The 24,544-nt window shown below is 44.1% G+C and overlaps 1 protein-coding gene across 2 annotated transcripts in view; it reads left to right on the forward strand.

The window, feature by feature from the left end:
• The window catches only part of gli3 (GLI family zinc finger 3), a 132,121-nt gene that overhangs the window by 89,734 nt on the left and 17,843 nt on the right, over positions 1–24,544 (forward strand). The window contains exons 5-9 of one of the 2 annotated variants that reach the window (XM_079575900.1): positions 1,126–1,287; positions 9,503–9,707; positions 14,809–15,028; positions 17,593–17,781; positions 18,817–18,957. In XM_079575900.1, the coding sequence (XP_079432026.1) occupies positions 1,126–1,287; positions 9,503–9,707; positions 14,809–15,028; positions 17,593–17,781; positions 18,817–18,957 (917 nt within the window). The remainder of the gene's footprint in view (positions 1–1,125; positions 1,288–9,502; positions 9,708–14,808; positions 15,029–17,592; positions 17,782–18,816; positions 18,958–24,544) is intronic. The other variant, XM_079575901.1, reaches the window with a different exon arrangement.

Raw genomic sequence — 24,544 nt, forward strand, 5'->3', positions numbered from 1 at the left:
TGTGTCTAATGTGTCATATGCACTTTAAGTATGAACTACTAGTAATACAAGAATCTCTTCAATGGAATATGTATATGACTTGCCCGTTGTGTTTGTGTGGACGCTGTAATAAAAGTGAATGACCAGTCTAACTCGCCACCATGACTAGTTAGGGAGACCGCATTACCCGCCATAGCCCAAATCTACCCTGTTTTGTGGGTTGGCGGGTGTTAATGTCAAGCCCTGCTGCTAACCCTGTAGTTTAGTCCTTTACAAACATGTTCTGAAAGGATTCTTGTATTGTATTAATTAGCAGTTCATATGCCAGTCCTCTCTCAAACAACAGCTTTCTGTCATCTTACAAAACGAAATGCTTGGTTCCATTATTTGTATTTGTATTGACCTTTATTTAACCAGGATTGTTCGTACAACTCTAAAACTTTAAAGTGACAAAAGACAACACAAAGGATCAGTTGACGTCTTTTCTGTCACATCGCAGGTCCTCACATTGCTATCTAAACAAACTGAAGTAGAGCTTTGTTTCTTTGACGCAGGTTTGAGTAATCCTGATCACTTTGGTTGTTTCTTCTTCCACTGCTGAAGCGCTTCGATCTGTATTTCCAGGACTTTAACCAATGTGTGAATGGACCGGTTCATTACCTACTCCCTTTACAGCACAAACGACTGGTAGTTTCAGGTATGGGGCTTTTTCGGTTCACTGTGACAAGCCCCAAGAGTGATAACCTCGGAGAGCAAAAACAAAATCATACAAAGTTGTACTCTCCTCCAACAGGCAAATTACCAGAGTGTGAGCATGTTGTTTACTTCCACCCCGGTGTAAATGAACGCATCAGTCAAAGCCTAATGCGCGCTGTGAACAAGCTAATCCCCGCTGCGGCGCCCACTTCAGGCGACGCTCCCCTTGCAGCTGTTGTGCGTAAAGCGGCCCGTGTTGCTAATGCGCTCGTTACTGTTGCGCGGCGCTGATGATCGTCCCGTGTTAAATGAATGTGGGCCGTAATGCGGCGCAGGTGCCTGTCATGTTCCCCTCGTCGCCTCATCATTTCTACCCGCGGCCCTGTTTTATCCGCTCATCCGTCTCTGCCGGCCGCTGACCCCTCTCTCCCCTTCTCTCCCCCCCCACAGCTCCTCACACGGGCCTGACCACGGCGGAGTACTACCACCAGATGGCCCTGCTGGCGGGACACAGGAGCCCCTACGCGGCCGACCTCCTGCCCTCGGTGGCCTCCACAGCCGGGGCCAGCGGAGCCAGCGCCCTGCACATGGAGTACCTGCAGGCCATGGAGAGTGAGTGCAGCCGCAGTGCATCACTCACACAGTGCAGTATTACAGTATTACAGCACAGTACTGTCAGTCAAAGGTATTCAATACAGCAATCTAGTCCCAAACGTTCCTCCAAGACACATCAAGAGACTGAGACCAGCCAAGAGCTTAAATACACTGCCTGACCACACGCTCTAATATTTACCGTAGTGCCTTTAGCATTCACTGTGACGTTGTTTCCATGAGCTTCTGTAATGTCCAAAGATCCATTGTTGTGTTCATTTCTAACCATGATCTTGTTCTGTATTGATGATGGGAGACTGTGACCACAGTGCAAAACCTTCTCCGGCACATCCCAAAAATTCTCAACAGGGTTAAGATCTACTCTGTGAATCCATTGATGGAATAACCCGGTCATTCAGGATGTCCAGGTCGTCAGCTGATCTCATTCTTTTGCTGAACCTAGACCTGACCAACAGCAGGGACCCCAGATCAGAACAGAACATCCAGAAGACCACCTTTTTATTGGTCAGACAGTGTATGTTTACAATCTGTCATGGTTTGTGGTGGTGTGAAGAAAAGAAAACCCAAAATGCAGGACTGCAACAAAACTGGTGATGTTTAATGACGGACGAAAACTAAAATAACAAAATCCAGAAGTAACCAAAAACTCAAACAAACCGGAGCTGACGTAGACAATGACGCGACAAAGGACAAGGGAAACACAGGGGTATAAATACAAGAGGAAACAGGGCACAGGTGAAACACATCCGGGCGGGGCAGGCAGGTAACAGGGAAGTAAAGCAAAATCACAAGGACAGAACACACGTTAAAATAAAACACAGGACAAGATCAAAGACAAAACATACAAAAACAGAGGAACAAAGACAAATCATGACACAATCACTTTCATTCTTGAAGTAAAAAAGCACAAAAACTGAATTTGTTTTACATGGCAAACCTGAAATAAAAGTCTCAATGTGGAGGAGAAGGGACTATATGTCCTCTCCTATCTCCTGTCTTGTAATAGACCTAAACCAAACATCTTAAAAGCATTACTAAAACATACATGATGATCTCTATAAATAAAAGGAATCAATTCGGGCGCTGTTTAAGATAGGCCTTAAAGTGCAAGGTTTCATTACTCCTCAGTTTGATGTGATAAAGGCCGAGGTGGGAAGTTTTGCATCAGTGAAGAAGCCTTTTTATTGATATTGACGGTGAGGGAAAGTTCTGTAAAACTGTCAACCAAAAATAATCATCACAAATAATCAAACCCCAGAAATCTATGAATTAATTTTAGGAACAATATGACTGCATTAACGAAATCTATTGGGGGGAATCAGCCTGACCAGCCGTACGGGCTTTAAACTTTTAAGTGCAAGCCAAGCACAAGGCGATGCTTCTTTTGTCCTCCGCCTTGCTCCGTACAATTGAAAAAGCTTGGACTGAGTGGTGCAGGTGAGTGGACACCCACCGCAGCATTGTCTATTGTGTTTTCAGCCCTGTTATAAATGAACAGCGGGACATTAGAGCATGGGTGGGCCCGCTGGGAATACCACCTTTACGGTAACCACCCTATCTCTGCTAAATATAGACCAAGCAGCAGCTTAACCAAAGTATCCGGGCTCCGACATGATTTAAATGAGCTATTGTCTTAACGCGTTGGGCTGGGGACTTATGCTAATGAGTTATTTTAAAGTGTAAATAGGAAATTAAAGGCGCGCTGAATCTTGGAGGTGTTTGCAGCGCCTCGCCCCGCTCCCTTTGATTAGAATACAGACCGGGCACCCCCCCCCTTCTCTCGCCCATGAACAAACTCATTAAAACCAGCCAAACTTGAGCATGTATTAGAAAATTAATTGCTCTTAAGTGGAGATGGGAACGTCCCGCCATTCATCATTGGAGCCATCCTTTTCTTCTGTCACTTTTTTTTAAGATTAATCGGTCGAAACAAAACAATTAGGGCCACATTTTTAAGAGGAGACGCTCCGCTCTGTGATCATTGCTGGTAATAAGTCATCGCGTTACAACTCTTTTCTTTTTTTTTCCCCCCCCCCGTCCACGGCAGAAGGATTAACACTTGAAAGCTGCGTTGGAAAAGCCGAGTCTGTGAAGAGTCACTGATGATCCGGGCTGTAGTGGCTATTTTAGTCGGTTTCCCCATCACAGTAATTACCTTCATAATGAAACAACGGGCCTGTCCTGCCTATTTGCGCGTTAATGGGCTATTGTATCCCGTCTTGCTGCCTAATTAGTGCCATAGCATCATACGTCTCAACACTTGGTTCACTATTAGAGCTCTTTATGACTCCACTTGTATTGTGCCGCAGCTTATCGCCTCTTAAATGAGGCTGATTTATAAGTGACTGCTGAGCCTGTTTTTCTTGCAGTAAGTGAAGACCCGGACTTTGTCTTGCCTAAAAACAGGAGAGAGTGAGTTACGTACATGTATGAGGCCGGTTTTGACACATGGGGCGCATGCAGAATTGGGAAAATCAATGTGTTTCCTTGCAGATGAGTACAGTTCTTTTGCCGCCACAGATCTGCATCGTAAACACTGCATTTGTGATAGAAAAACATCTGCGTGTGCTGTTGTGTGCCTTAATACAGTGATTTACTAGGCAAGGGTTTAAATTTAAAGGCCCTTTACCTGGCAAACCAGTAAATGTAAGTCTTAGTTGTGGTCGAGACTCATATATGACTTCCCTAACACATTTCTAACATCTTCTTCACGGGAACGAGTTTATGAGCACTTTTTTTCAACCTTCAGCGTCACTTTCACTGAACTAGGCCTGCAGGTTCATGACTTTGATACAATTTACAACATACTAAAGGAGGACAAAACAAATGTTCCAGTATGTGGAAGAAAAACTGTATGACGGCCGATGACAACATGTTCTCATGGCCAAACCGTGCTATTTGGTACGTTGAAGGTTCCTCAGAAGTGTGACGTGATGCTGCTTTGATGGTTCTGTCTTCCTGCTTGGAGTAGCAGTGTGACAGCGCCATCTGCAGTCCGACTTCTTCAGAACTGTGTCCCAGGTGTGAGAAAGTTGCTAAGCCCCCTCGTCCCGGTTCACTGTTCGGTTTAGAGCCTTTAGGTGTTTTCTTTGGTCGTTCGCCTGGTTCACTTCTCAACGCGGTCTCAGTCTGAGCAGTCTTAGGCAGCAGATCAGAGATTATACCTCCAGCTTTCAGAGTTTGAAAACGGGATCATTCGGGTCATGCACTTGCAGCAAGAGAGTTCAGCTTCCTAACTGCCAGGTGGATGAAGCTGTCCTTCAGTCAGTTGGACCTGGCTCAGAGACTCCACAGTCTCCTCCTGAAGGGACTGTGTGATGGGTGTGTGGGGTCGCCCATCATGCTGATGAATGGAGAGAGGGGAGAGGAACAGTCTACTGCGTTTTAATAGAAAAGATATAGAAGTAGCACAAGAACTATACACAGTACCGGTCAAAAGTTAGGAAATGCTTTTTTATGCATGGGTTTTTCTTTTATTTCAAGACTTTTACATTGAGTCGAACATACAGTAGATTCTCACTGAAGGCATTCGTTTGTGAAAGTGTTTTAAACCAAAAAAGTGAAATAAATTCTTCGCCTTTTGCTTTGATTCCTGCTTTGCACTTTTTTTCTCAATGAGCTTCACGATGTCGTCACAGAAATGGTTTGGACTTCACAAACGTTAAACCATTTCAGGGACAAGGACCTGATGAAGCTCATGGAGAAAAAGCCAAGAACAAAGGGATTTTAAAATCATTTGACCCTATTTTGTTTCCCACACAATCCCATCTGCTCATTCATAGTTTCATGTCTTCACTGAGAATCACACAATGTATGCTTGAAAATAAACTAAAGCCAATACATTAAAAGTGTTTCCAAACTTTTGACCGGGACCAAGGTTGTGCTGAGATGTGCCGAACTTTATGCCAGTTTTTGTTTCTTTTAAGAAGTGGTGGTTTGTTCATTATTACCGGTCCTCTCCAGATTTTCTCCAGATAGATTTCATTTGAGAGCTTGTCTGAGCCGAGAGGTAAACTCACGACGCTAAGGCCAGCACTCGTGTCACACCCTTAACTCCTAACCCATCCCGAAGCACCTCTTATAGAAGATTTCAACAACTAGATCAACTTCCAGCACCTAAACACATGTACCTATAAAAGTTCCCTCTGGTCTGCGCGGAGCGGCAGCAGCAGCAGCACAGTCCAGCATTAAAGCGTGTGTGACAGCCTCACGCGGCGGGCCTCCCCTGTGATCGCGTCCCTCTCTGGTGGCCCCTCAGGTGAGTCGGCGAGGGTTCAGCCCCACTTTTTACTTCCCCCACGTCTAAAACTCCATCAGTCGGGGGCCGCCGCCGTCTTTTACAACCCTCCCCGGCCGCGAGAATTAATGGCGCGGCGTGTAAGCATCCGGCCCGTCCATAAATCAAGGGGAAATTAGAGGGACACCGCGCCCGCCGCCTCCGTGCCTCTCCGCCGCTCTACCCGGTTGGCCGATTTATCATTTGGGCCGCGCATTAATAAACACCACTCCCGCGAGGGTTGGGCCGGGAGGTGGGACGGGGATAGGGGAGGGAGACGGTGGGGGCTCGGCTGCTCGACAATGCCCCGTCACCTAATTCACCAAAGTGGAAGCTGTCCCTCACAATCAGCGGGTCCAGCGTGTGGGACAGAGAGGCACAGAGACATGCTACAGCGGGACACACGGGTAAAGGAAGACGGAATGATTGATCAAAGGCCTCACTGTGTTTCAAACATGCCTATAGTTCAGTCTCTCAAATGTCAATCGCAAACAGAAATAGTGCACACTAAATGGACAAAGCTGGACATTTCTGTACTTTAGACGGCCGACGTTTCAAAAATCATCCCAATTTCCACTGTACAACCTGACGGGACCTGATGCCTTTTGAAGGAGAAACTGGATGGGGTTTGAAACGTCGACCGTTTGAGTACAGAAATATCCCATTTAGTGGACGATTGAGATTTTCGATCACAAATATTTTTCCAGAATCGTGTAGGCCAAATTAAAACATGTTGAAATTGTGTGAAAATATTTTGGAAATGTCAGCATTATTGCTTTATTTGATATTTTTTCAACTCGTGCCTTAAATACTTTGCACTTTGGCTGTATATTATATAGTGTAACCAAATTCAATGTTTATGTTTCGGTTCATTTTTTTTTGTACAGTAGACATCTTTCTGTCTGGGATTGAATCAGGACTTGGGATGCACCAATCTGATACTGGTATCGGATATTGGAGCCGATACTGGAAAAAATGTGATATCGGGTAACGGCTGCAAATATCTGATGCTGAACTGATACCAGTTTTGGCTCTCAACGTCTTAAAAACACAACTTTCATCGACTAAACCTCAGTGAATTTGGATTGCTGTGCAAAATGCAGCGGTTAGCAACAGCATGCTAAAGCTAGCGGCAGCTAATCAATGCTGGGTCAGAAACTATGATAGAGATACCTAAAGTGGCCTAATAAAATAAAATAACCACAGCCGGAGCCACGTGTTTGTGTTTTAGTTTATGAAATGTTGTTAAAGAATAAGTGATATAAGATATTTGTAATGCACAAGTTGTAATGATCGGATCACTTCATGTGAGTTGTTTATATTAATGTAAAATAGCCTGTCCAAAGGATAGTTTTTCCATTTGTTCATTAATAGATATAATTGATAATCAATCTTTAACGTCATGACAAGAAAAGGTAATATTTTATTGATCTCACAATGAAGTAAAGAGGACCATGTACTTTTTCACTCAGAGAAAGACACTTTTAAGAAAGTCTCTTGATAAGTCTCTTAATAATAATAATAATATAGGATATCGGCAGATACCCCCAGTATCGGAAGCAAAAAGCTGGATCTGTGCATCTCTAGTCAGGACCCACCATTAGTCTGGGATGATAAACTGCGACCCAAAGAACAATGACATTTCTTAATGCCAAATAAACATAAAAATAAACTCATAAAGCTGAAATGATGTTCAAAACAACAGTCATTTTTCAATATTCTGTTGTGTCTATACTTTTATTGAAGATAAATATTGAAAGAAATGTACTCAGGCTTGCAGCCCACTTTTAGGTCCAGACCCACCAGTTGCTCTCAACAATCCAAAACAGATGAGGACTCGAACAACCCTAAACTTTTTTCTGTGCAAGATTTTTTTCCCCCCGAGAGCTCGTTCACTATTTTAAGGAACACATTAGACATCCAATTTGTCAGTGAGGAGCCCATGAGCGCCGCATTTGGCCGCCGTCCCTTCGGATTGGAGCTGCACATTCTCCGCCCGATGACAGTGTAAACGAAGCGCTGCCGTGTGCGCCGCCTCAGCTCCCGCGGCCTGCTCCTGCCAGAACCTTTTTCTCCCTTTTCCCTCGCACTCACCACGCGCGCTGATTACCATGTGAATGCGGCGCTCCGTAATCGCAGGATGTGTCAAAGCGAGAGATGGAGCATTGAGATGGATGGAGAGGGGGGCGGAAATGTGGAGGTGGGGGGGTGATCCAGGCCTCTTTTTCTTTTCTTTTTTTTTTTTTGCGGTTTTGTTATAGCCTTTATGGAATAACTCTGAATGTTTTTATTTCCAAGTCTTGAGTCACGAAGTGTCAAAAGCGCGACATCCCCTCGGCGTCTCTTTTCCCCTCCCCTTGTTCTCCTCCGCCGTTCTGTTTGTGACATCCCGGCGTGAAAAGACAATGTTCCAAACAAAAGTCATGTTCCTAATCTCCACCCCTGGCTCTTTGTACGCCCCTTCCGCCTTTTTTTCCCCCTCTTTTTCTTTTCTACCTTTTCAAAACTCCCCCTCCGTTTAGTATTTCCAGTCAACACTGATTGCATTTGAATGAGAAGTGGAATTGGACTTGGTGAAAATATTACCATCTCTCCAACATAAAAGGCATGTTTTCTGTCAAACAGAGCGTCAAGTGACAGGCGAAGGCTTCATTCAGGCGACGGCTTTGTCTGATGATTGACGAAAGTGTCATCTGTGAGGGGTACAGCGGGTTAAAGGAGGTGCGTCAGGCTGAGGCGAGATTTTTAACCTTGTTGTAGTAATGACTGTTGTTTCACTGTTTCAATCACACTCAGGAATGATCCCAACAGTGAGGCCGCCTTACTCTGAAAGCACCGACACTCAGTTCTCACGAGGTTTGGGGAGAAAGCAGGTTATTCCTCTTCTGTTCTGAACATATAATCCGTGGTGGTACTACTGGTCAAATGTTGCTCTTACAAAAGTGAAAGTTGCTCTGTGAAATTGTGAAAGCATTAAAGTATTGGCTGTAGAAAAGTAGAAAGAGCAAATCAGTTTCAAAAGTGTTTCAAAAACAAGAAAATTGCATCCAAGTTCCAGCTACACAACGGGGACAAAGCTTCTTCCTTGTGGTAAATCAGTGGTTTTCGGACTGTACATCTGCACAGCGCCACCTTCTGTTGTGGAGTGTACGTTATTAGGCAAATTTACTTCTTACTTTGGGCCTTTTTCAGAAATGTAGAGGAGTAGAACGGATTATTAGTGATGGCCAAAAAACTCGAGCGCTCCGGAGCTTTTATCGCTCTTCCTGAAGCAGATGCTTCGACACACTGCGTCGGAGCCTCTTTCAGTAACACCTGGCCATGTGACTGTCTCGAAAACTGCTTCATTCTGTGAGTTGTGTATCGTGTCTCAAAGATTTGATCATTCAAACCTCCATATCAGGCTGCAGATATTAAACCTGCCACACGTCTGTTTGAAACTTCTCTTCCACATGATTGTGTTGCTTCAGTCGTGTTTATGAGAAGTCGCGATAGTAAAGTTTGTCCACAAGAGGTCAGAGGTCAGAATGAAACAGCTCAGAGACTTCGCAGCTACGACACTTTTTTACTAGGAAAGCCTCAAAGTGTTACAAGGCTTCACTCGCCCATCACTACAGATTATATTTCTCTTCCAAATGCAGAGGGGTAAACGTCAGGATTTCTACAACAATACTACTCGAGTAAAACTCTTAATTTAATTTACTTTCTCCATCTCTACAAATAATAACTTCCAAAGCATTAACGCTTGAGAGAAAACCTAAATATCAACCGTGTATGAGTAAAACATGAAATAGCGATTCCTAAAGAAATGCAAAAATCCCATTCAAACAGTAACATGGCGTCTCTGCTCCCTTTGTCCCGGCGAATCAGGCCCGGCTGTAAAGTGCAACTCTGTGATTCTAACACTGTCCCCCTTCTGCTCTGCTCCCCTCTCGTCAGACTCCCGCTTCCCCAGTCCGCGGCTGCCATCACGGCCCAGCAGGAAGCGGCCGCTGCCCATCTCGCCCCTCTCCGAGCACAGCTTCGACCTGCAGACCATCCGCAACTCGCCCAACTCCCTCTCCCTGGTCAACATCCTCAACCACTCGCGCTCCAGCTCGTCCACCAGCGGCTCCTACGGACACCTGTCGGCCGGCGCCATCAGGTACCACGTCCTCAACTCTGACAAGAACTCACTCGACGATAAGAAGAAGTCAAGTGCAGGGGTTTTAAAGAAGCGAACATAATCAAATCTCAATTAAAGGTGTTGTTTGCTGACGGAAAAATAGGATGTAAAAGGTGTTAGAATTACATTTTAACATTAATTCCTGTAATTTAGACGCTGGTATTGACTATTTATATCAAGTTAGAGACTCGTGAGGTGAGGTGCCAATAACAGGTCAAAGCCGTGTTTCCCTGAAGGCAGTGTGGGAGTCATTGATTTTCTATACGTCTCCTGCTGACTGACTAACCCACTTAGCTAAAAGTGGGAAAAGACGACGTGTAATAATCTAACCTCAACAAAAAACCCAAAACAGGCTTCATATGTTTGAGTACAAATCATTTTTAGTTTCTATATTTATTGTGTTTTTAATATTTACAACATTTCTTGAATTAGATGTCATTGGAATTGTGCTTAAATTAAGGTCTGAAATGTCATTAAAAAGCTTTCATTTAGATTCCAACAGGCCTGAAATGTAAATGTCTTTGGAAATAGTGACATGCTCAACTTTTTTTACTCCAGGAGTTGATCAAAAATATCCCAAATTATGATCTAAAACACATTTTGTTTGGGTGAAAATGTCTGTTTATTTTCTGTCTGTTTTATACAACATTTAGCCTCAATGTTTCCCATTGTGTCCATTTTGCTCTTACATAGAAACATTTTCCATCATTCTTCATCCTTCTTCTGTTGGAACAAATCTTTAGAAATGATATACACATAGTTTTAACATTTGTGCCGTTCAAAATATTGTGTTCAGACATTAACACGGCGTTAAAAAGCATGTGATTTCATTTGCTGCTGAACCCAGAAACCCGCCTGAACATTTTGCTGTTAGATATCGTCCCAAAAGTCCTGACTCAGAGGGAAGTTGTGTGTCAAAGCCCCGTGTGGGTGACCCTCTCCCAGCCTCCGGTCGGGCCTGCCTCCCCGGCGGCTCGTGTCACTCATCCCCTGCACCTCGCCGGAAACGTCACATACATCACGGCGGCAGAGAGAGCGGAGAAAACGGGGAAGGGGGGGGGGGGGAGATCCATGGCCCCACCCACGGACATTGATCAGCGATCTGTACGAAGAGCCAGATCAATCAACGGCGCCGCTCGCCGCTGTCCTCCAATGACAGCGCCCGAATAGCAGACTGATGAGTGATATGACAAGCAGATGGGCCCCCAAATGCGTCTCGGCCCATTGATTTCCACTGGCCTCATAATAAGATCGGCAGACGTATGGGCAGCAGAGGAAGGGGAGCGTCACCGCGGCGATGAATGAAAGGGCTGTGCTGGAGCCGGAGACGGTGTTTATCTTGTGGTTCAACCTGTGGTTCCCAGAGCGCGGCCGCGGAGAGGGGGCTTCTGGGACCATCTAAAACGCCTTGAGACATGTTTGCTTTGCCTTTTTACTTTTATGGGATTATTAAGGCTGTAAGAAGGAAAGATGGGTCAAACCTTCACATTACACTCTGTAATTCAAGTATCTGCCAAATCTGTGAGGGTGTGGTCACTGTGCAATGTTCATTTCAATGAAGGCAACTGACTATGGTTAAGACCCTGGCCTAAGGCGTGCAAACCAGCCCAAATCCAGCAGATTTACAAGGTGTATTTAACTAATTATATCGCCTCTGTCTCTTCTCTCTCTGTCACAGAGAGGGAAGCACTGATGGCCTTGGATTTCAGTATCTGTCTGACATAATAGGGTTTGTTTTTATTAAGAATTACAGCATAATTAACATACTTGGCAACCCTAGGACCAGAGGCGGGTAGCCCTCAGCCGTTTAATCATGCAGTACTTTTATATCTAATTGAGTAATATCACAATATCACAGTAATATCACAAAGGATCTAAAAGCTTTGTGTTGACAAACCGTATAAAAAATATGTCATTTGTGTTTCGTCTTCCTCGTTCATTGAAGTTTATTTTTACATATTTTCATGGCATTTCATTTGGAAGTATCAGGATGTTCACGTCATTACAGGTTTTGTGTCTCATCATTTGTGTCAGTGCTGAAACATAAATCAGACTTGAACAGTTTCTCGGCCCTCACAGTACTCACGTTACATTTGTCCAAGTGATTCTTTTTTTCTTTTTTTTACTTCTACTTCAGTTTGAGCAGCTTCTTATTACTTGTGCTTGAGTAAAATAATTTTAAAGTGACGTTATTTTCTTGAGTAAAAATGGTCACGTCCAAAGTTACTACAGGGAAAACAAAGGCGGAAAAGAACTCCTCTTTCACCCATTACTCCACCACTATTGTAAATGATTAATCGCTACAAAGACATGGAGAGCAAAGTGGCTCAACAGCCCGTAAATACAGAAAAAAACGGAGAATACAACCAGGCCCGCCTTAATGTACCCCCTCTGCACAAACCCCAAACCTAACCTATAACCCTAACAAACCCTAAATCCCACAAAAACCCTAACCCTGCTAATCCTACATGTATCCCTTTTTATGTGAAAAAAAAAAGTCTTGACATTTGCGTGTATTTGACCTCTTACTGACTTGGTGGCGTTATGGGTGCAGCATGGCACCTTTGCTTCAATTGTTTTGTGGTTTGTGGCCCGTTTCTGGTACGAACCCCTAAAAACAATTGATCCTGGTGCGTCATAGAGGCCACTGTGAGGGAAAGCAAAGGTGCCATGCTGCGCCCATAACGCCACCGAGTCAGTAAAAGGTCAAATGTGCGCTATTATTGAGATTTCACCCCACATATTATTGAGATTTCACCCCACATATTATTGAGATTTCACCCCACATATTATTGAGATTTCACCCCACATATTATTGAGATTTCACCCCACATATTATTGAGATTTCACCCCACATATTATTGAGATTTCACCCCACATATTATTGAGATTTCACCCCACATATTATTGAGATTTCACCCCACATATTATTGAGATTTCACCCCACATAAAAAAATGCATGGTGCACATAAAATTCTGATAGGCCCTTGACTATGGTAGGCCCCTGGGCTCCAGCCCCTGCTAGCCCATTGGTTAAGGTGGCTCTGAATACAACCCATGATGCTAACGTTAGCTTCATGCTACATGGTAACTAGCTTCTACTGGACAGTCTGCTTCATTTGCTTTTGTGAGAAGAGACAAAACATTCACACGGACCTCATTCTGACTATATTTGTGTGTGCTTAGTATATGTATAGTCCGCCAGAAGTCTGTCCAAGTATCTTTCCAAAAAAGCAGATCCCGATCAAGGTTCACTCAGTAAAGTTCCTTCGTAAGATTTATTATAATTCCTCCCTCATGGTTCGAATCCTCTCCAGCACACATCTGGACAGGAATCCACTTGTTTTGGCAAATCGGCGCAAGATCTTAAACACGCGCTATTTCAGAGAGCGCGCTTGTCTTTAGCTAGCATCCATCCGCTAACACTTACACTGGGAGAACTACTGTAAACATCCTCCCTGCGAAGAAAACTCCCTAAAACCACAGTTAAAGCAAACCGAAAGGCGCTTTATTTACAAAGCTAGCGTGTTCCAGCGCGGCTAATTTATCACCTGTATCGCTTTTGCCCAGTAGAAGAATGACATAGTGCCTTACACCGAGCACATGATAATTCACAGCGTGTTAACAAGCCCAACATTCATTGGCAGGGCTTTTGCCGGCAGCCGCGCGGTTCCAGCATTACCGCGCCAGCCCCTGTCAGATCGTCCTCAGGGATAAGAGCCATCCAGAACAATCCATTTATCCACTGCCTTTCTCACCCCCCCCTCCAACCACACTTCTGCTTTTTTCCTCTCTCCGCCTCATCGGGCCGGATTTACGGAACGGTGAAGCTGTATTTGGGTAATATGATTTACAGCGCGCGTAAATGCACATGTGCTGGCACTATGTAAATAATACGGGGTAAAGAATTCATGAGCAGAAAAAAAAAAAGTGCTAACTAAACAGGAGGAGCCGCACGCTGAGACAAGACAATGTATGGATGTGTCAGGGCTACAGTAGGTCGCCACGAGGTTTTTGGGTCAACGCAAAAGTTGCTTTCGATAAGACATTCTGGGCAACGTGGGATATTAAAAAATCCGATACGTAGAAATACGGCTGCGTACCGTTCCATTTTTTTTCCAATACCAGTACTTTAACGATACTTATACGGTACTGATACCTGAACAATGCTTTTTCCGATACCTATACGAAAATATTTGTCGTCTAGAACCAGAAAACAGAACAATAATGTGTGGAATATCAGCAAGTTTACAATATCAGGGGGGGTAAAAAAAAAATTTAGAAGGGAAACAAATTGGGAGAATGAGAAAAAATTGGGGGAAAGTGGAGCAAACATTGGGGAAAAGATGTTTGCTCTGTTTCAAAATGATGCTTTTGATACCAGTTGAACCTAAACTTTTTTTTCCAACACCAGACTGGTATTGTTTAATGGTGCCCAGCCCGATGTAGAAACTTTAATTTAATTAACTTAAAAATTCATTAAATTATCTTAAAGCCCTAGCTTTGATTGTCACTCATAAAGTATATTGTAAGTCATTTGCATAATATTTCAAAGGATTTCATTCACTTGAGACTCCAAAAAGTTAAGTGTCTGTGTGAGGGTGTTGTTTCGTCATTCTGCAACGGCAAGGGGGAGGTTTTTTGTCAGATTGCCTCACAGACATGGACGTAGCATTGCTATTAGTGGCTGAAGCCAAATAGGAAATGGAAGTTCATCATTCTTACCTCCACTTGTTTGTCTAAATATGCATTCATATATTCCCTTTGCTATTTTTTATGTTTTCCCTATTCTATATATTGGATCCGGCTCCAAATTGTGAGCATGAAAGAGCCTCAGTTAGCCTGCGCTAACGCGACGGGAGAGGCCACCCTCACCAAAGTTATTCTATGGTCTGTGGTTGAGGCTGTGGTTAACAGTTTAATTCCAACTTCCTCTCTGTGTTGCTGTTTGGAGAACCTGGGGCAGCAGCTTTCATGTTGATGTATCATTAAAGACTACTCCATAGTCTTCACACATTAACGTTCTTTCCTAAATATACAGTATGTCGACTTCTAATGTGCCCTTTCCCTCTTGTTCCAGCCCAGCCCTGAGCTTCGCCTACCCTCCCACGCCGGTGGCCCTGCACGTCCACCAGCAGCTCATGAGCCGGCAGCCGGGCCTCGTGGGCTCCGCGTTCGGCCACAGCCCTCCCCTGATCCACCCGACCCCCGCCTTCACCACCCAGCGGCCCATGCCAGGCATCCCGCCGTCGGGCCTGAGCGCCAGCGAGCGCTCCGTTCTCTCCAGCGACTCGGCGCAGGTGAGGAGCGGCGCCATTCATCATCAGCCGTAATAGATAGGTGTTGTCGCGGTGCCAGCCCCACATCCAGGCGAGACGCGCACAACGCTATGTACTGGCAGGACCCCCCCCTTCCACTCTTTCGGAGCAGCCCCTCTCCTGGGACTCTCCCTCCCACTCGTGTTGACTCCCTGTTTTTTAGGCTGCCAGCGACGTGCCTGCCGCAAACAACAAGGGGCTTGTTAGCATAGAATCCCAGCGCTGGCTCCATTAATCACTAGAGAGGGGAACAAGGATGTAGTGAGCCAATATTGACATGGATAGATGGATCCAAAGGGGGCTCCCGCGTCCCCTCCACAACCCTAACTGTATGTGCGGGCCCACATTTGAAGTAAATATTCAGTGTTTATTACCGCTCCTCCCAGCTGGAATCCTACGTTAGCGCGAACCAGGCCTGATTGAAATTGTGTACGCCACAAATTGCCTCCTCTGCCTCTCCCGGATGAAGGCATATTGCTTTGGGGCACAGCTGAAGCGCATTTGAGAAACACAAGTGCACACATAGGCAAAATGTATAAAGAAAATATCCACGGGAAAAAGTTTTCAAATGCAGAATGAAAGTTTGTGCGCGCGACGGCAGTATGTAAATTGTACACTGCGCTGGAGGAACTTAAGAGCAGCGACTATAAAGGCTGGTACACTCACGGATTCCTTTAGATACAGTACATAATCTACACTGATATACTGTAGAGCCTGCCGCCTTTCTGCGTCATGGGTACACGGAGGAACTTTTCGGCACTTGGGTCTAAAGTTGTCGTAGAACTTTCCACTGTAATGTTTGACCTTCCAAGAACCGCCAGGTCTAGATCAAGATCAAACCAGCAAGACTCATCTAAAAGAGGGGTAGGTAGTTAAGGCTTTTTTCAGAGGGATCTTTAAATGTCTAGTTCCTGCCTGATTTGTTAAGCTTTGAACCAAAACAAACAAGGCAAATTTGAATTATAACAATAAGATGTCCAGAATCCACTCTTATAAAAGTTGTAATATTTCTCGCCTTAAATGCATTGCTAAAGCACAAAATGATCTGTAATTAAAATGAATGACCTGGAGTACCATCTAAAATACCACGTCTGTCCTGGAGTTTATTTTTTAACACAGGTCCACGAGCTAAATGACGGTTCATTTTGGGTTCTGGGTTATTTACTCTTTCATAGCTTTACCCATGGATCTTTTAGTGGACTATTTATGGTAATCTCTCACATAATCAGAGGATGAAGATGGAAATAATAACAATCAAAACCCAATCAAAAGATATACACATACAATTTAGTGGCAATAATTTAGTTTTTTATTGTATAATCAGTGAGTAAGTTTATTTATATAGCACCTTTCACAGATAGAGATGTTTTTTTAGTTTGCTCTCAAAAAAGCAGAATCAAGCAAAGTAAGGGAGATGGTGGATCGTTCCAGAGCGTTGACGCGATGGCCTGGACGGAGCAATCTCTTCTGGTCCTGAAATGAGTACGAGGAACTATGAGAAGGTTTGGATTAAGAGACCTCAGCCTTTAAGAGCGGGTTCAGGGACACAACAAGTCTCTGATACAGGAGGGAGGCTGACAGTGCAAGGCTCTCGGATTTTACAATTGAAACGAAAAGTGACCGGTAGCCAATGAAGGGCTTTTAGAATGGGAGTAGTATGAGCCTGTTTGTCGCTGCAGAGGTTTGTACCTGCTGAAGACGAGACAGAAGAAAATAAACTGTTACAGTCGTTTCAATGAGACGACTCAAAGGGGGTGGATAATCATTTCAAGATCATCTTTGGACACAATTGCTCTAAATGTTGGGATTTTCCTCAGCTGTTTGTCAGCAGTTTTGAATTAGTCTAAAACTTTTCCTAATAGAGTTTAGTGTCAGAATGCTACATGCTAAAATAAAAGTCACAAACTTTCAGAGCCATACAGGGGTAATAAAACTTAATTTGATAGATCGTCCACAAAGTTCCCTGCATTTTGCGGTGAGGCTTCAGAATGGGCCCTCTGTTTAAAGGAGACTTTCCCCCCCGAGGCCAGACTGAGCCCGGGCCACAGCCAGGTCACGCTCCGCCTCTGAACGGCCCGTCGGATTGGTTCATAAGTGCGTTTTAATTCCGGTGATTAGCTCGGCTAATGCAACACGCCGCGTTTAATAGTTTGCCATTAGCGCCGCTGTATGCTTTACGCCGAGCATATACAATCGTCACGTTCGAACGATTGTTGTTTTTCCTCGGCTGATTAAGAAAGTGATTCAGTGGCTTTTATGAAACACATGCATTTTTAATCAGGCTCTGAGATTAGCTTATAAATGTGGCGGGTTGGAGGAAGTGGAGAGGATTTAGAATATACCAAATAAAAGGGGATCAAATTATACATTTCTAAATCAAACTGGTGACATTGCAAAGAGTTGTTGTGAATTGTCAATATCAATAACGCCTGTTGGGATTTGTGGGGACAAGGTGATATTCCAGACTCTTTGCACAGAACAGGAAACTGGCCAGGCGAGTCAAAAAGTGAGCATTTATTCCGTTTTTTTGTTTGACTTTTCCGCAGATAAAACCGACCAGTGAATCGGCCGTGAGCAGCACAGGAGACCCCATGCACCACAAGCGCTCCAAGCTGAAGCCGGACGAGCAGCTGCCCAGCCCGGGCGCTCTCAGCGTCCAGGTGAGAGCCCTGTCCGCGCTCATCCGCTCCGAGGAGAAACGATGTCCGCCGGAGTTCTTCGCAGCTTCCATTTTAGTGAGCGCTATAGTTTATATACTGACTTCCTAATCCGGGGGGAAACCTCCCGAGGAAAAAAACCCTGCCCCGCTGATTTTGTCAAACGTGTGAAGGAAATTGTTTTTTTTTGTGTGTGTGTTTGTGTAATCAGAAAATGTAAGTGGCAGGAAAAATGAAGAGGAAGGCGGGGAATGTGCAGGACAGAGGCAATTTGAGCTTGTTTTCAGTTCTGTCGTACAGAAGCTCTGCTCTCAGGCGGAAAAAAGAAATAATTCTGAAGTAATATTGGAAACTGAATCAAAAGTAAAGCCTATACAATGCGCGCATACAAATACACTGGTGCATTACCATATTATTAAAGGAAGGTAGGTTTTCTCACGATATTTTATAAAGTTTACCTTGTGTTCAAATCAGAAACTGATTTTATTTGAATCAATGATGTTTTTCAGGCCATGGAGAAAAATATTATTCCAATATTCAAAAGAGTGATGTAGTTCTGATCTCATTACAAAATATGCAGCTCAATACATTTACAACTAAACTTTTTTTTATACTTTCTTTTCATCCTTTATGTAACCAGAAAAGTCCATAAGATTAGAGGTCTTATTTCCAAGGGAGTCCTGGCCCCAGAGGGGAAGCTATTGTACATGTTTTAGTGGTAGAGGAAATTGGAGGAAATTGGAGGAAACCTACGCAGACACGGGGAGAACATGCAAACTCCTCAGAAAGGCTGCGTCCAGGTTGGAATCAAACCCGGGACCTTCTAGCGGTGAAGCACGAGCGCTAGACATTTTTAATTTAGTCCAAAAAGTAGTGGGGAGAAGAAAAGGTTCAGTTCAGGCTTCCTTTAGTTAAAGCTCAGGGACTGAATTGTGGAGGTTTTGAACTTACATATACATGCAGGGAAATGTCCTGATGTAAACTGAAAGGTTGTACTTTTGTGTCTTTTTGAGGCAGTTTTTGATTCATTCCTAAAATAATAGGTTTTGTTTTGATTGCCCCTTGCTCTGTATTCTTTTTCTAAAGCAGATTTTTCCCATTTCCCATTCACAGGACCATCCTGACGGCATGACGCTGGTAAAGGAGGAAGGAGACAAAGACGAGAGCAAGCAGGAGCCCGAAGTGGTGTACGAGACCAACTGCCACTGGGAGAACTGCTGCCGCGAGTTCGACACACAGGAGCAGCTCGTACAGGTCAGTCAGTACATGCGTTTTTACAGAACCAAACTATCACGAGAAACTTTCAAATCAAAAAAACGTCTAGAACAGTAAATTCAAGATAAGCTTAAGCTGGACCTTGTCACAAACTTTAGTCGCCGTCCATAGTATTTTTCAGACTTGATCTTGTTTTTGGTTGTTTCTTGCAATACTTGTCTCCTGCAATGCCACCGGGGTGCTACATTTGGTCAGGAGTTTGGATAGTCTATACCTGGCCTAAACTAGAGACAAACCACATCTAAAATAGAATTAAATCATGACAGACTCAATAGAGGCCAAAGATTTGAGTAAAATTGATGGAGCCCTCAACATTTGATCAATTCAGCACTATTCGGACATGTTGAAATGACAACAGCATATCTCATCTGCATAGCCTCTATACAAGAGCAGCAAAGTACCATAGAGCAGTGGCTTTCAACTTGTACCACCATCACACTACGATGACAAGCTATTCAATATGCCTACATTAAATATGCCTAAGTTTGGGTCCCGAACATAGACTGTAGAATAGCAATGGACTAAGTGAGAGTTCAGCGCAGGCTAACTGAAGCTCGTTCATGCTAGCGATATGACAGGGCTTTCGCAGCCGGCCCCTATATTTAGAATAGGGCTGAAATAAAAAATAGGACAAAGTAGACAAGCACATGGAGGTCAGAATGACAAGCCTTTGTTCAATTGAATGGGAAATCCATCTGGAACCGGCCTCCATTTCTTATTCCGCTTCAGCAGCTAATAGTGATGCTACATCTATGTTTTTCACAGCGTAAGGTTCCATCCCACTAGTAGAGAACCACCTCAGAGCAGTGTTTCTTAACTGGTGGGCTCGCGACGCTGTCCCAGAAAACATTTCTTTCAATAATAAGGTACAGAAAAAGTATAGAATCACTACTTAAATCTCTTACGATTACTGTTATCGGGTTGTTTTCATCATAATTCCTATGTTTGATTTTTTAATGCTTATTCAACAACAATTTTTGAGGAAAAGACAATATTTTACGCTATGTTCTATAAGTCTGAGGCTTTGAGTCGCGGCTTGTCATTCCAGGGGGATTGTGGGTCCAAACCAGCAGTATTCGTAGCACGACTTCAGAAACACTGATCTTTAGCTAAAGAAGAAGCTGTTGGTTTCAGGTTGACAGGGGAAACCGGAGCACCAGGACAAAACCCACCCGACACGAAACGCTATGGTTCATAAATCGAACCCGGGACATTCTTGCTGTGCGGCGACAGTGCTGGCCTTTAAGCCACCGTGTCGTACATTCACACACATATTACTGCAACACTAATCAGTTTGAGACATACTATGAACTAGCCTACAAGCCGCGGCCCTATCTGTCCTGGCCGCGGCCGGGCCTGCCCTCCAGAGCCACTGGCAGTGACTGATACCGCGGCCGGATTCCTGATTGGATCCACACGCCGCTGTAATGGGCTCCAAAGCCGGGGAAAGCACATCTCGCAGTAGCACGCGGCGGCTAACTGCTGCGGTATTTAAGCCTCCCAGAGCTGGTGTGTGTGCCCCGTGTACGGCCCTCTCCTCCTGTCTGTTATCGCAGCTCTCACACCAGCAGCAAGATGGATGGCCCTCATCACACAGCGGCGCCCGCGGGTTCAGGCCCCAGCTAAATATTAATGACATTATGGCCGTGTCACCTCCGCTACTGCTAAATACAACAGCGCTGAGAAGAGTTCCCTCCAGCGGCCCTCGAGAAGAGCGTTGGGCCCTAACAACGCTTGGAGCTGACTAAGTAAATCAAAAACATGTTTCCGCACAAATGCACATCGTCAGAATAGGATTGTTATAGGAAGCGCTCTCGTTACTGGCCTTAAGTAACTACTTTTTTATCCAAATCATTCGAAACACGCAGCACCATTTAAATATCAAGGCTCTATAGGCTGCTTCTATTTGGGAATGTCCTTTTGACTTTGATTTGTGCCACGCAGTATCGCTCCATTGATACAATCCCAGCTTTCCTTAGATTGTATCGTAACATTGAACTGTCAGCTGTATTTTTCTACATTGGTAGAAAACATCATGACATCATGGTATTCTAAAAGAGCCCATGGATATATACTGAGGTGGAGTTCAAAATGTGTTTGCTTAATACCTCTGTAATTATAGACCAATCCACATGAAACAATGTCTTCTCAAAATTGGAACTTAAACTGTGTTCATCACGGCTGCGTCTATTTGTTAGCATGCTGTTGGGGGAACAAAATGGAGGCTCGCATGCAGGTTTTTAGCATGTTTAATGCTGCGTTTCACATGAGAGGAGACTTTCCAACCTCCAACTTGTAGAAATACTTTGGAACGGCTCTTCAGCTGGTATTTACAACTCGTAAACTCGGAGATGATCAGAATGCTCAGAGTTCAGAGATGAGATGAAGGTAGCGATGGCAGCCCCCCCGTGAAGTGTACATAACATTATTTAGCATGTTCAGTGTTATATCGGAAATGTGGCGCTCATGATCTGAAGGTCAGGGGTTCGAATCCCGCTTCCTGCAGGTGCACAGAGTCATTGTGTCCTTGGGCAAGACACTTTAGCCTCCTCCAGTGTCTGCGTACATTGGTGTATAAATGAGAGTGTTAGTGGGTGAGTGGTTCCTTGTTGTAAAGCGCTTTGAGTGCCTTATGTTGGTGGAAAAGCGCTATGTAAGTTGAGACCATTTACCATTTATCTGCTGTGAAAAAATGGCCGTGTAGCATTAGCATCTCATCAGCTAACTGTGGTGGCATTAGCCATTTGTTTAGATGCTCGTTTGTTCACTCTGAGGTTGCAAGTCGTCGTTTTCAAATGGGAAAAATGCCAGTTACCAGTTCCAGCAAAGGAGTATAATTTTCCCTGCTGCCAGCGGAGGGCGCCGTAAGCAAACGCTCAGACCTAAACCGACAAAGCCCCGGGTGATAAAACCTCTCTTCCACACAATAAAAGGTAAAATAACACTGCCGAAGAGCTCCAAAGCAGTTCCTATAGCCTCCCACGACCCGTGTACACTTGAACTTGGAAAACACGCGTATATGATCCCGACTGTAGAGGGTCAAATCCTGCCGTGCGCACCGCGGCCGTGCACGTGAAAACACCCATCAGCACACATCTGATAGACCGATCCCAGGGCCTCTTCACGGCTGTCTATTCGCCGTCCTGACATGGCAATCCTCCGCCGCGGTGGTAACCCCTATCTATAATTGATATCCTGCGCCGCGGAATGGGCTGCCTCCCGTGTTTGAAGGGCTCGGCTCAAAAGGTTGAAGATCTTGACAACTTCTTGCTCCTGTTTCTGGCAGCGGGGGAGCGTCGGGGAGGAGGGAGAAGTCTTTTTTAAGGGAGGGCAGAAAGGCTCGGGAGTCGCACCAGGTGGCCGGCCAAACTAAGACAGTGTTTCTACTTCTGTTTACGAGCTCTGTAGGGAAGGAACATGAAAGGACTACAATACTTTCATAAGCTTTTAGACTTTATTAAATGGCAAGCTTTTGGTTCTTGAACGCACTGTTTTGAGTCATTGGTTAAAGAAGAGAGGACGAACAAGGTAAAGTTACACAGTTAAATTATTATTTAAAGTGCACATGACACATTAGACGCAAGTTTTGCTAAAACATAGCTAACACAATTATATTTAAGATTTTACTAAAAATGTACCCAGTTTTCTTGTGACGTTTATAGTTTCACTTCCTTATTGGACACTGACAGGAAGTGACATAGATAGAGACAAACAATGTTAACACATTGAGTGCCGCGCTGTTTTGGGGATTTAGCTGTTGAGTGCCAACAAGCCAGACCATTTTTCATGATATTTGTAGCACCACAGTGTATTCTATGTTATAGCTATGGACGCATGCTATGGTTCGTTTGAAAGACGAGCCTCTAAGCTCTTCGTAGGTGAAAACAGTTCAATTCTACGTGCCTCAATCAAAATTACAGATTTTTTTCTCCATAAGGAGATAATTAGTGTTTTATGAAACACTCTACTCTCCTCTCTGGACGGACACTAACGTTATGGGAAGAGGCAAATGCCTAGATATCTTTGTTTCAAGTCAATTTTCAAGGACAACATTGTTGACACGTTTTGAAACACCGCCTGCTATCGATCGCTCTTTGTGCCTTTAAACAGCCTGGTTCTCGGATTGAAGACTTTATCAGGATGTTTCTCAGCCGTTTTGACCATTTACAAACTCAGAGAAACGTTAAAATCTCAACTGTTTCGATCTGTGGGAAGCCGCTCTGCTTTGTCAAACACGCTCCAGAGAGTGAGAGAGAAGTGTCGGCTTTACAGCTGTTCGCAGCGCAACACCAGCCCCCTCGGACTAAAAAAAAGAAGAAAAGAAACGCAATAATATATATGAAATGTCCAGATCGTGACTTTTCACAAGTTTTGATCGTCATTTATTTCACTTCTGTTCATCAAAAAGCTCCTAGGATCACACATTAGGTGTATTAGAGTGTCTAGTTTCGTAATAATAATTTTTTAAAAACACAAAAACGAGTTTTTCCGTTTTTGGCTCTCAATATATTAAACTGTTGACGTGTCAACAGGAAATGAGTCAAACTGCTCTGGAACTTTATCTATGTCACTTCGGGTCAGGATCGTAAAAACTTTTCTGCTCAACATTTCTTCATTAATTTTCTGCTTCACTGAAATAAAATGATAATTACAACAGATGTCCATCAAAATAAGTCATATATTGAAAAGCATTAACACCTGTTACTTAAAAGTACTCAACAATATTTAACAACACACAAGTATTAAGTATTCTCTATGGCAAATACTTGATACATGTACGTTGTTAAATATTGCTGCACATTTTTGGACGTGCTTACACCCTTCCTTCCCTGCTATAACCTCCAACTGCTCCCACAAAATCCCTATTACTCTCCACTTTCACTATCTCCAAATTGTTTCTCCAGTTTGTCGCCACTTTGAGATATTGCATTTTTATTTCTCATTTGCACATGCAGATACGGCGGGAGATGCCAATAGAAGTCTCCGCGCTCTAATTCAGCGGCGCGGACGGGAAAATGCTCTTATCAGGCTGGGACCCCCACCCCCCCAGTAATAGGATAAGTACTGTATTTGGACCACAGCGGCTCGGGACGCGCGCTGGGAGGGGTGGGGGTGGGGCTCTCACACGGCGGCGATGGTGGTGGTAGTGGTGGTGGTTGGTGGTGGGGGTTCCATATAAGCAAACAATTGAGCACCCCCTTCCCCCCCCTGCGCTGGAGTAGCTTCAGGGAGAAAAGCTATTGTTTAAACAAATTGGAGGACATTTTTTTGATCATGTGATTTAAGGCGAGACGCTCCAGGTGAAGAGGGAAACAAAAGTCAAATCAGAGATATCAAGTGGAGACTTCGGCCGTAGATCTGCGACATAAATGTGAGACGTTTTCTGTGGGTTTATGTTTTCAAATAGAAATAAGGCCTTTTAATGCAGCAGCAAAATCTGAATCATGGATCGAGCCAGGTTTACATGTGGTTTTATTCTGTTGATTTATGAGTTATGAGTGATTTTTTTTAGCAGGGATTTTTTTAGACATCCCGTTTAGGTATGAAAGAAGATAGCTGTAAGTGA

This window comes from Gobius niger (genome assembly GCF_951799975.1).
Source record: "Gobius niger genome assembly, chromosome: 18".
Lineage (NCBI taxonomy): Eukaryota > Metazoa > Chordata > Actinopteri > Gobiiformes > Gobiidae > Gobius > Gobius niger.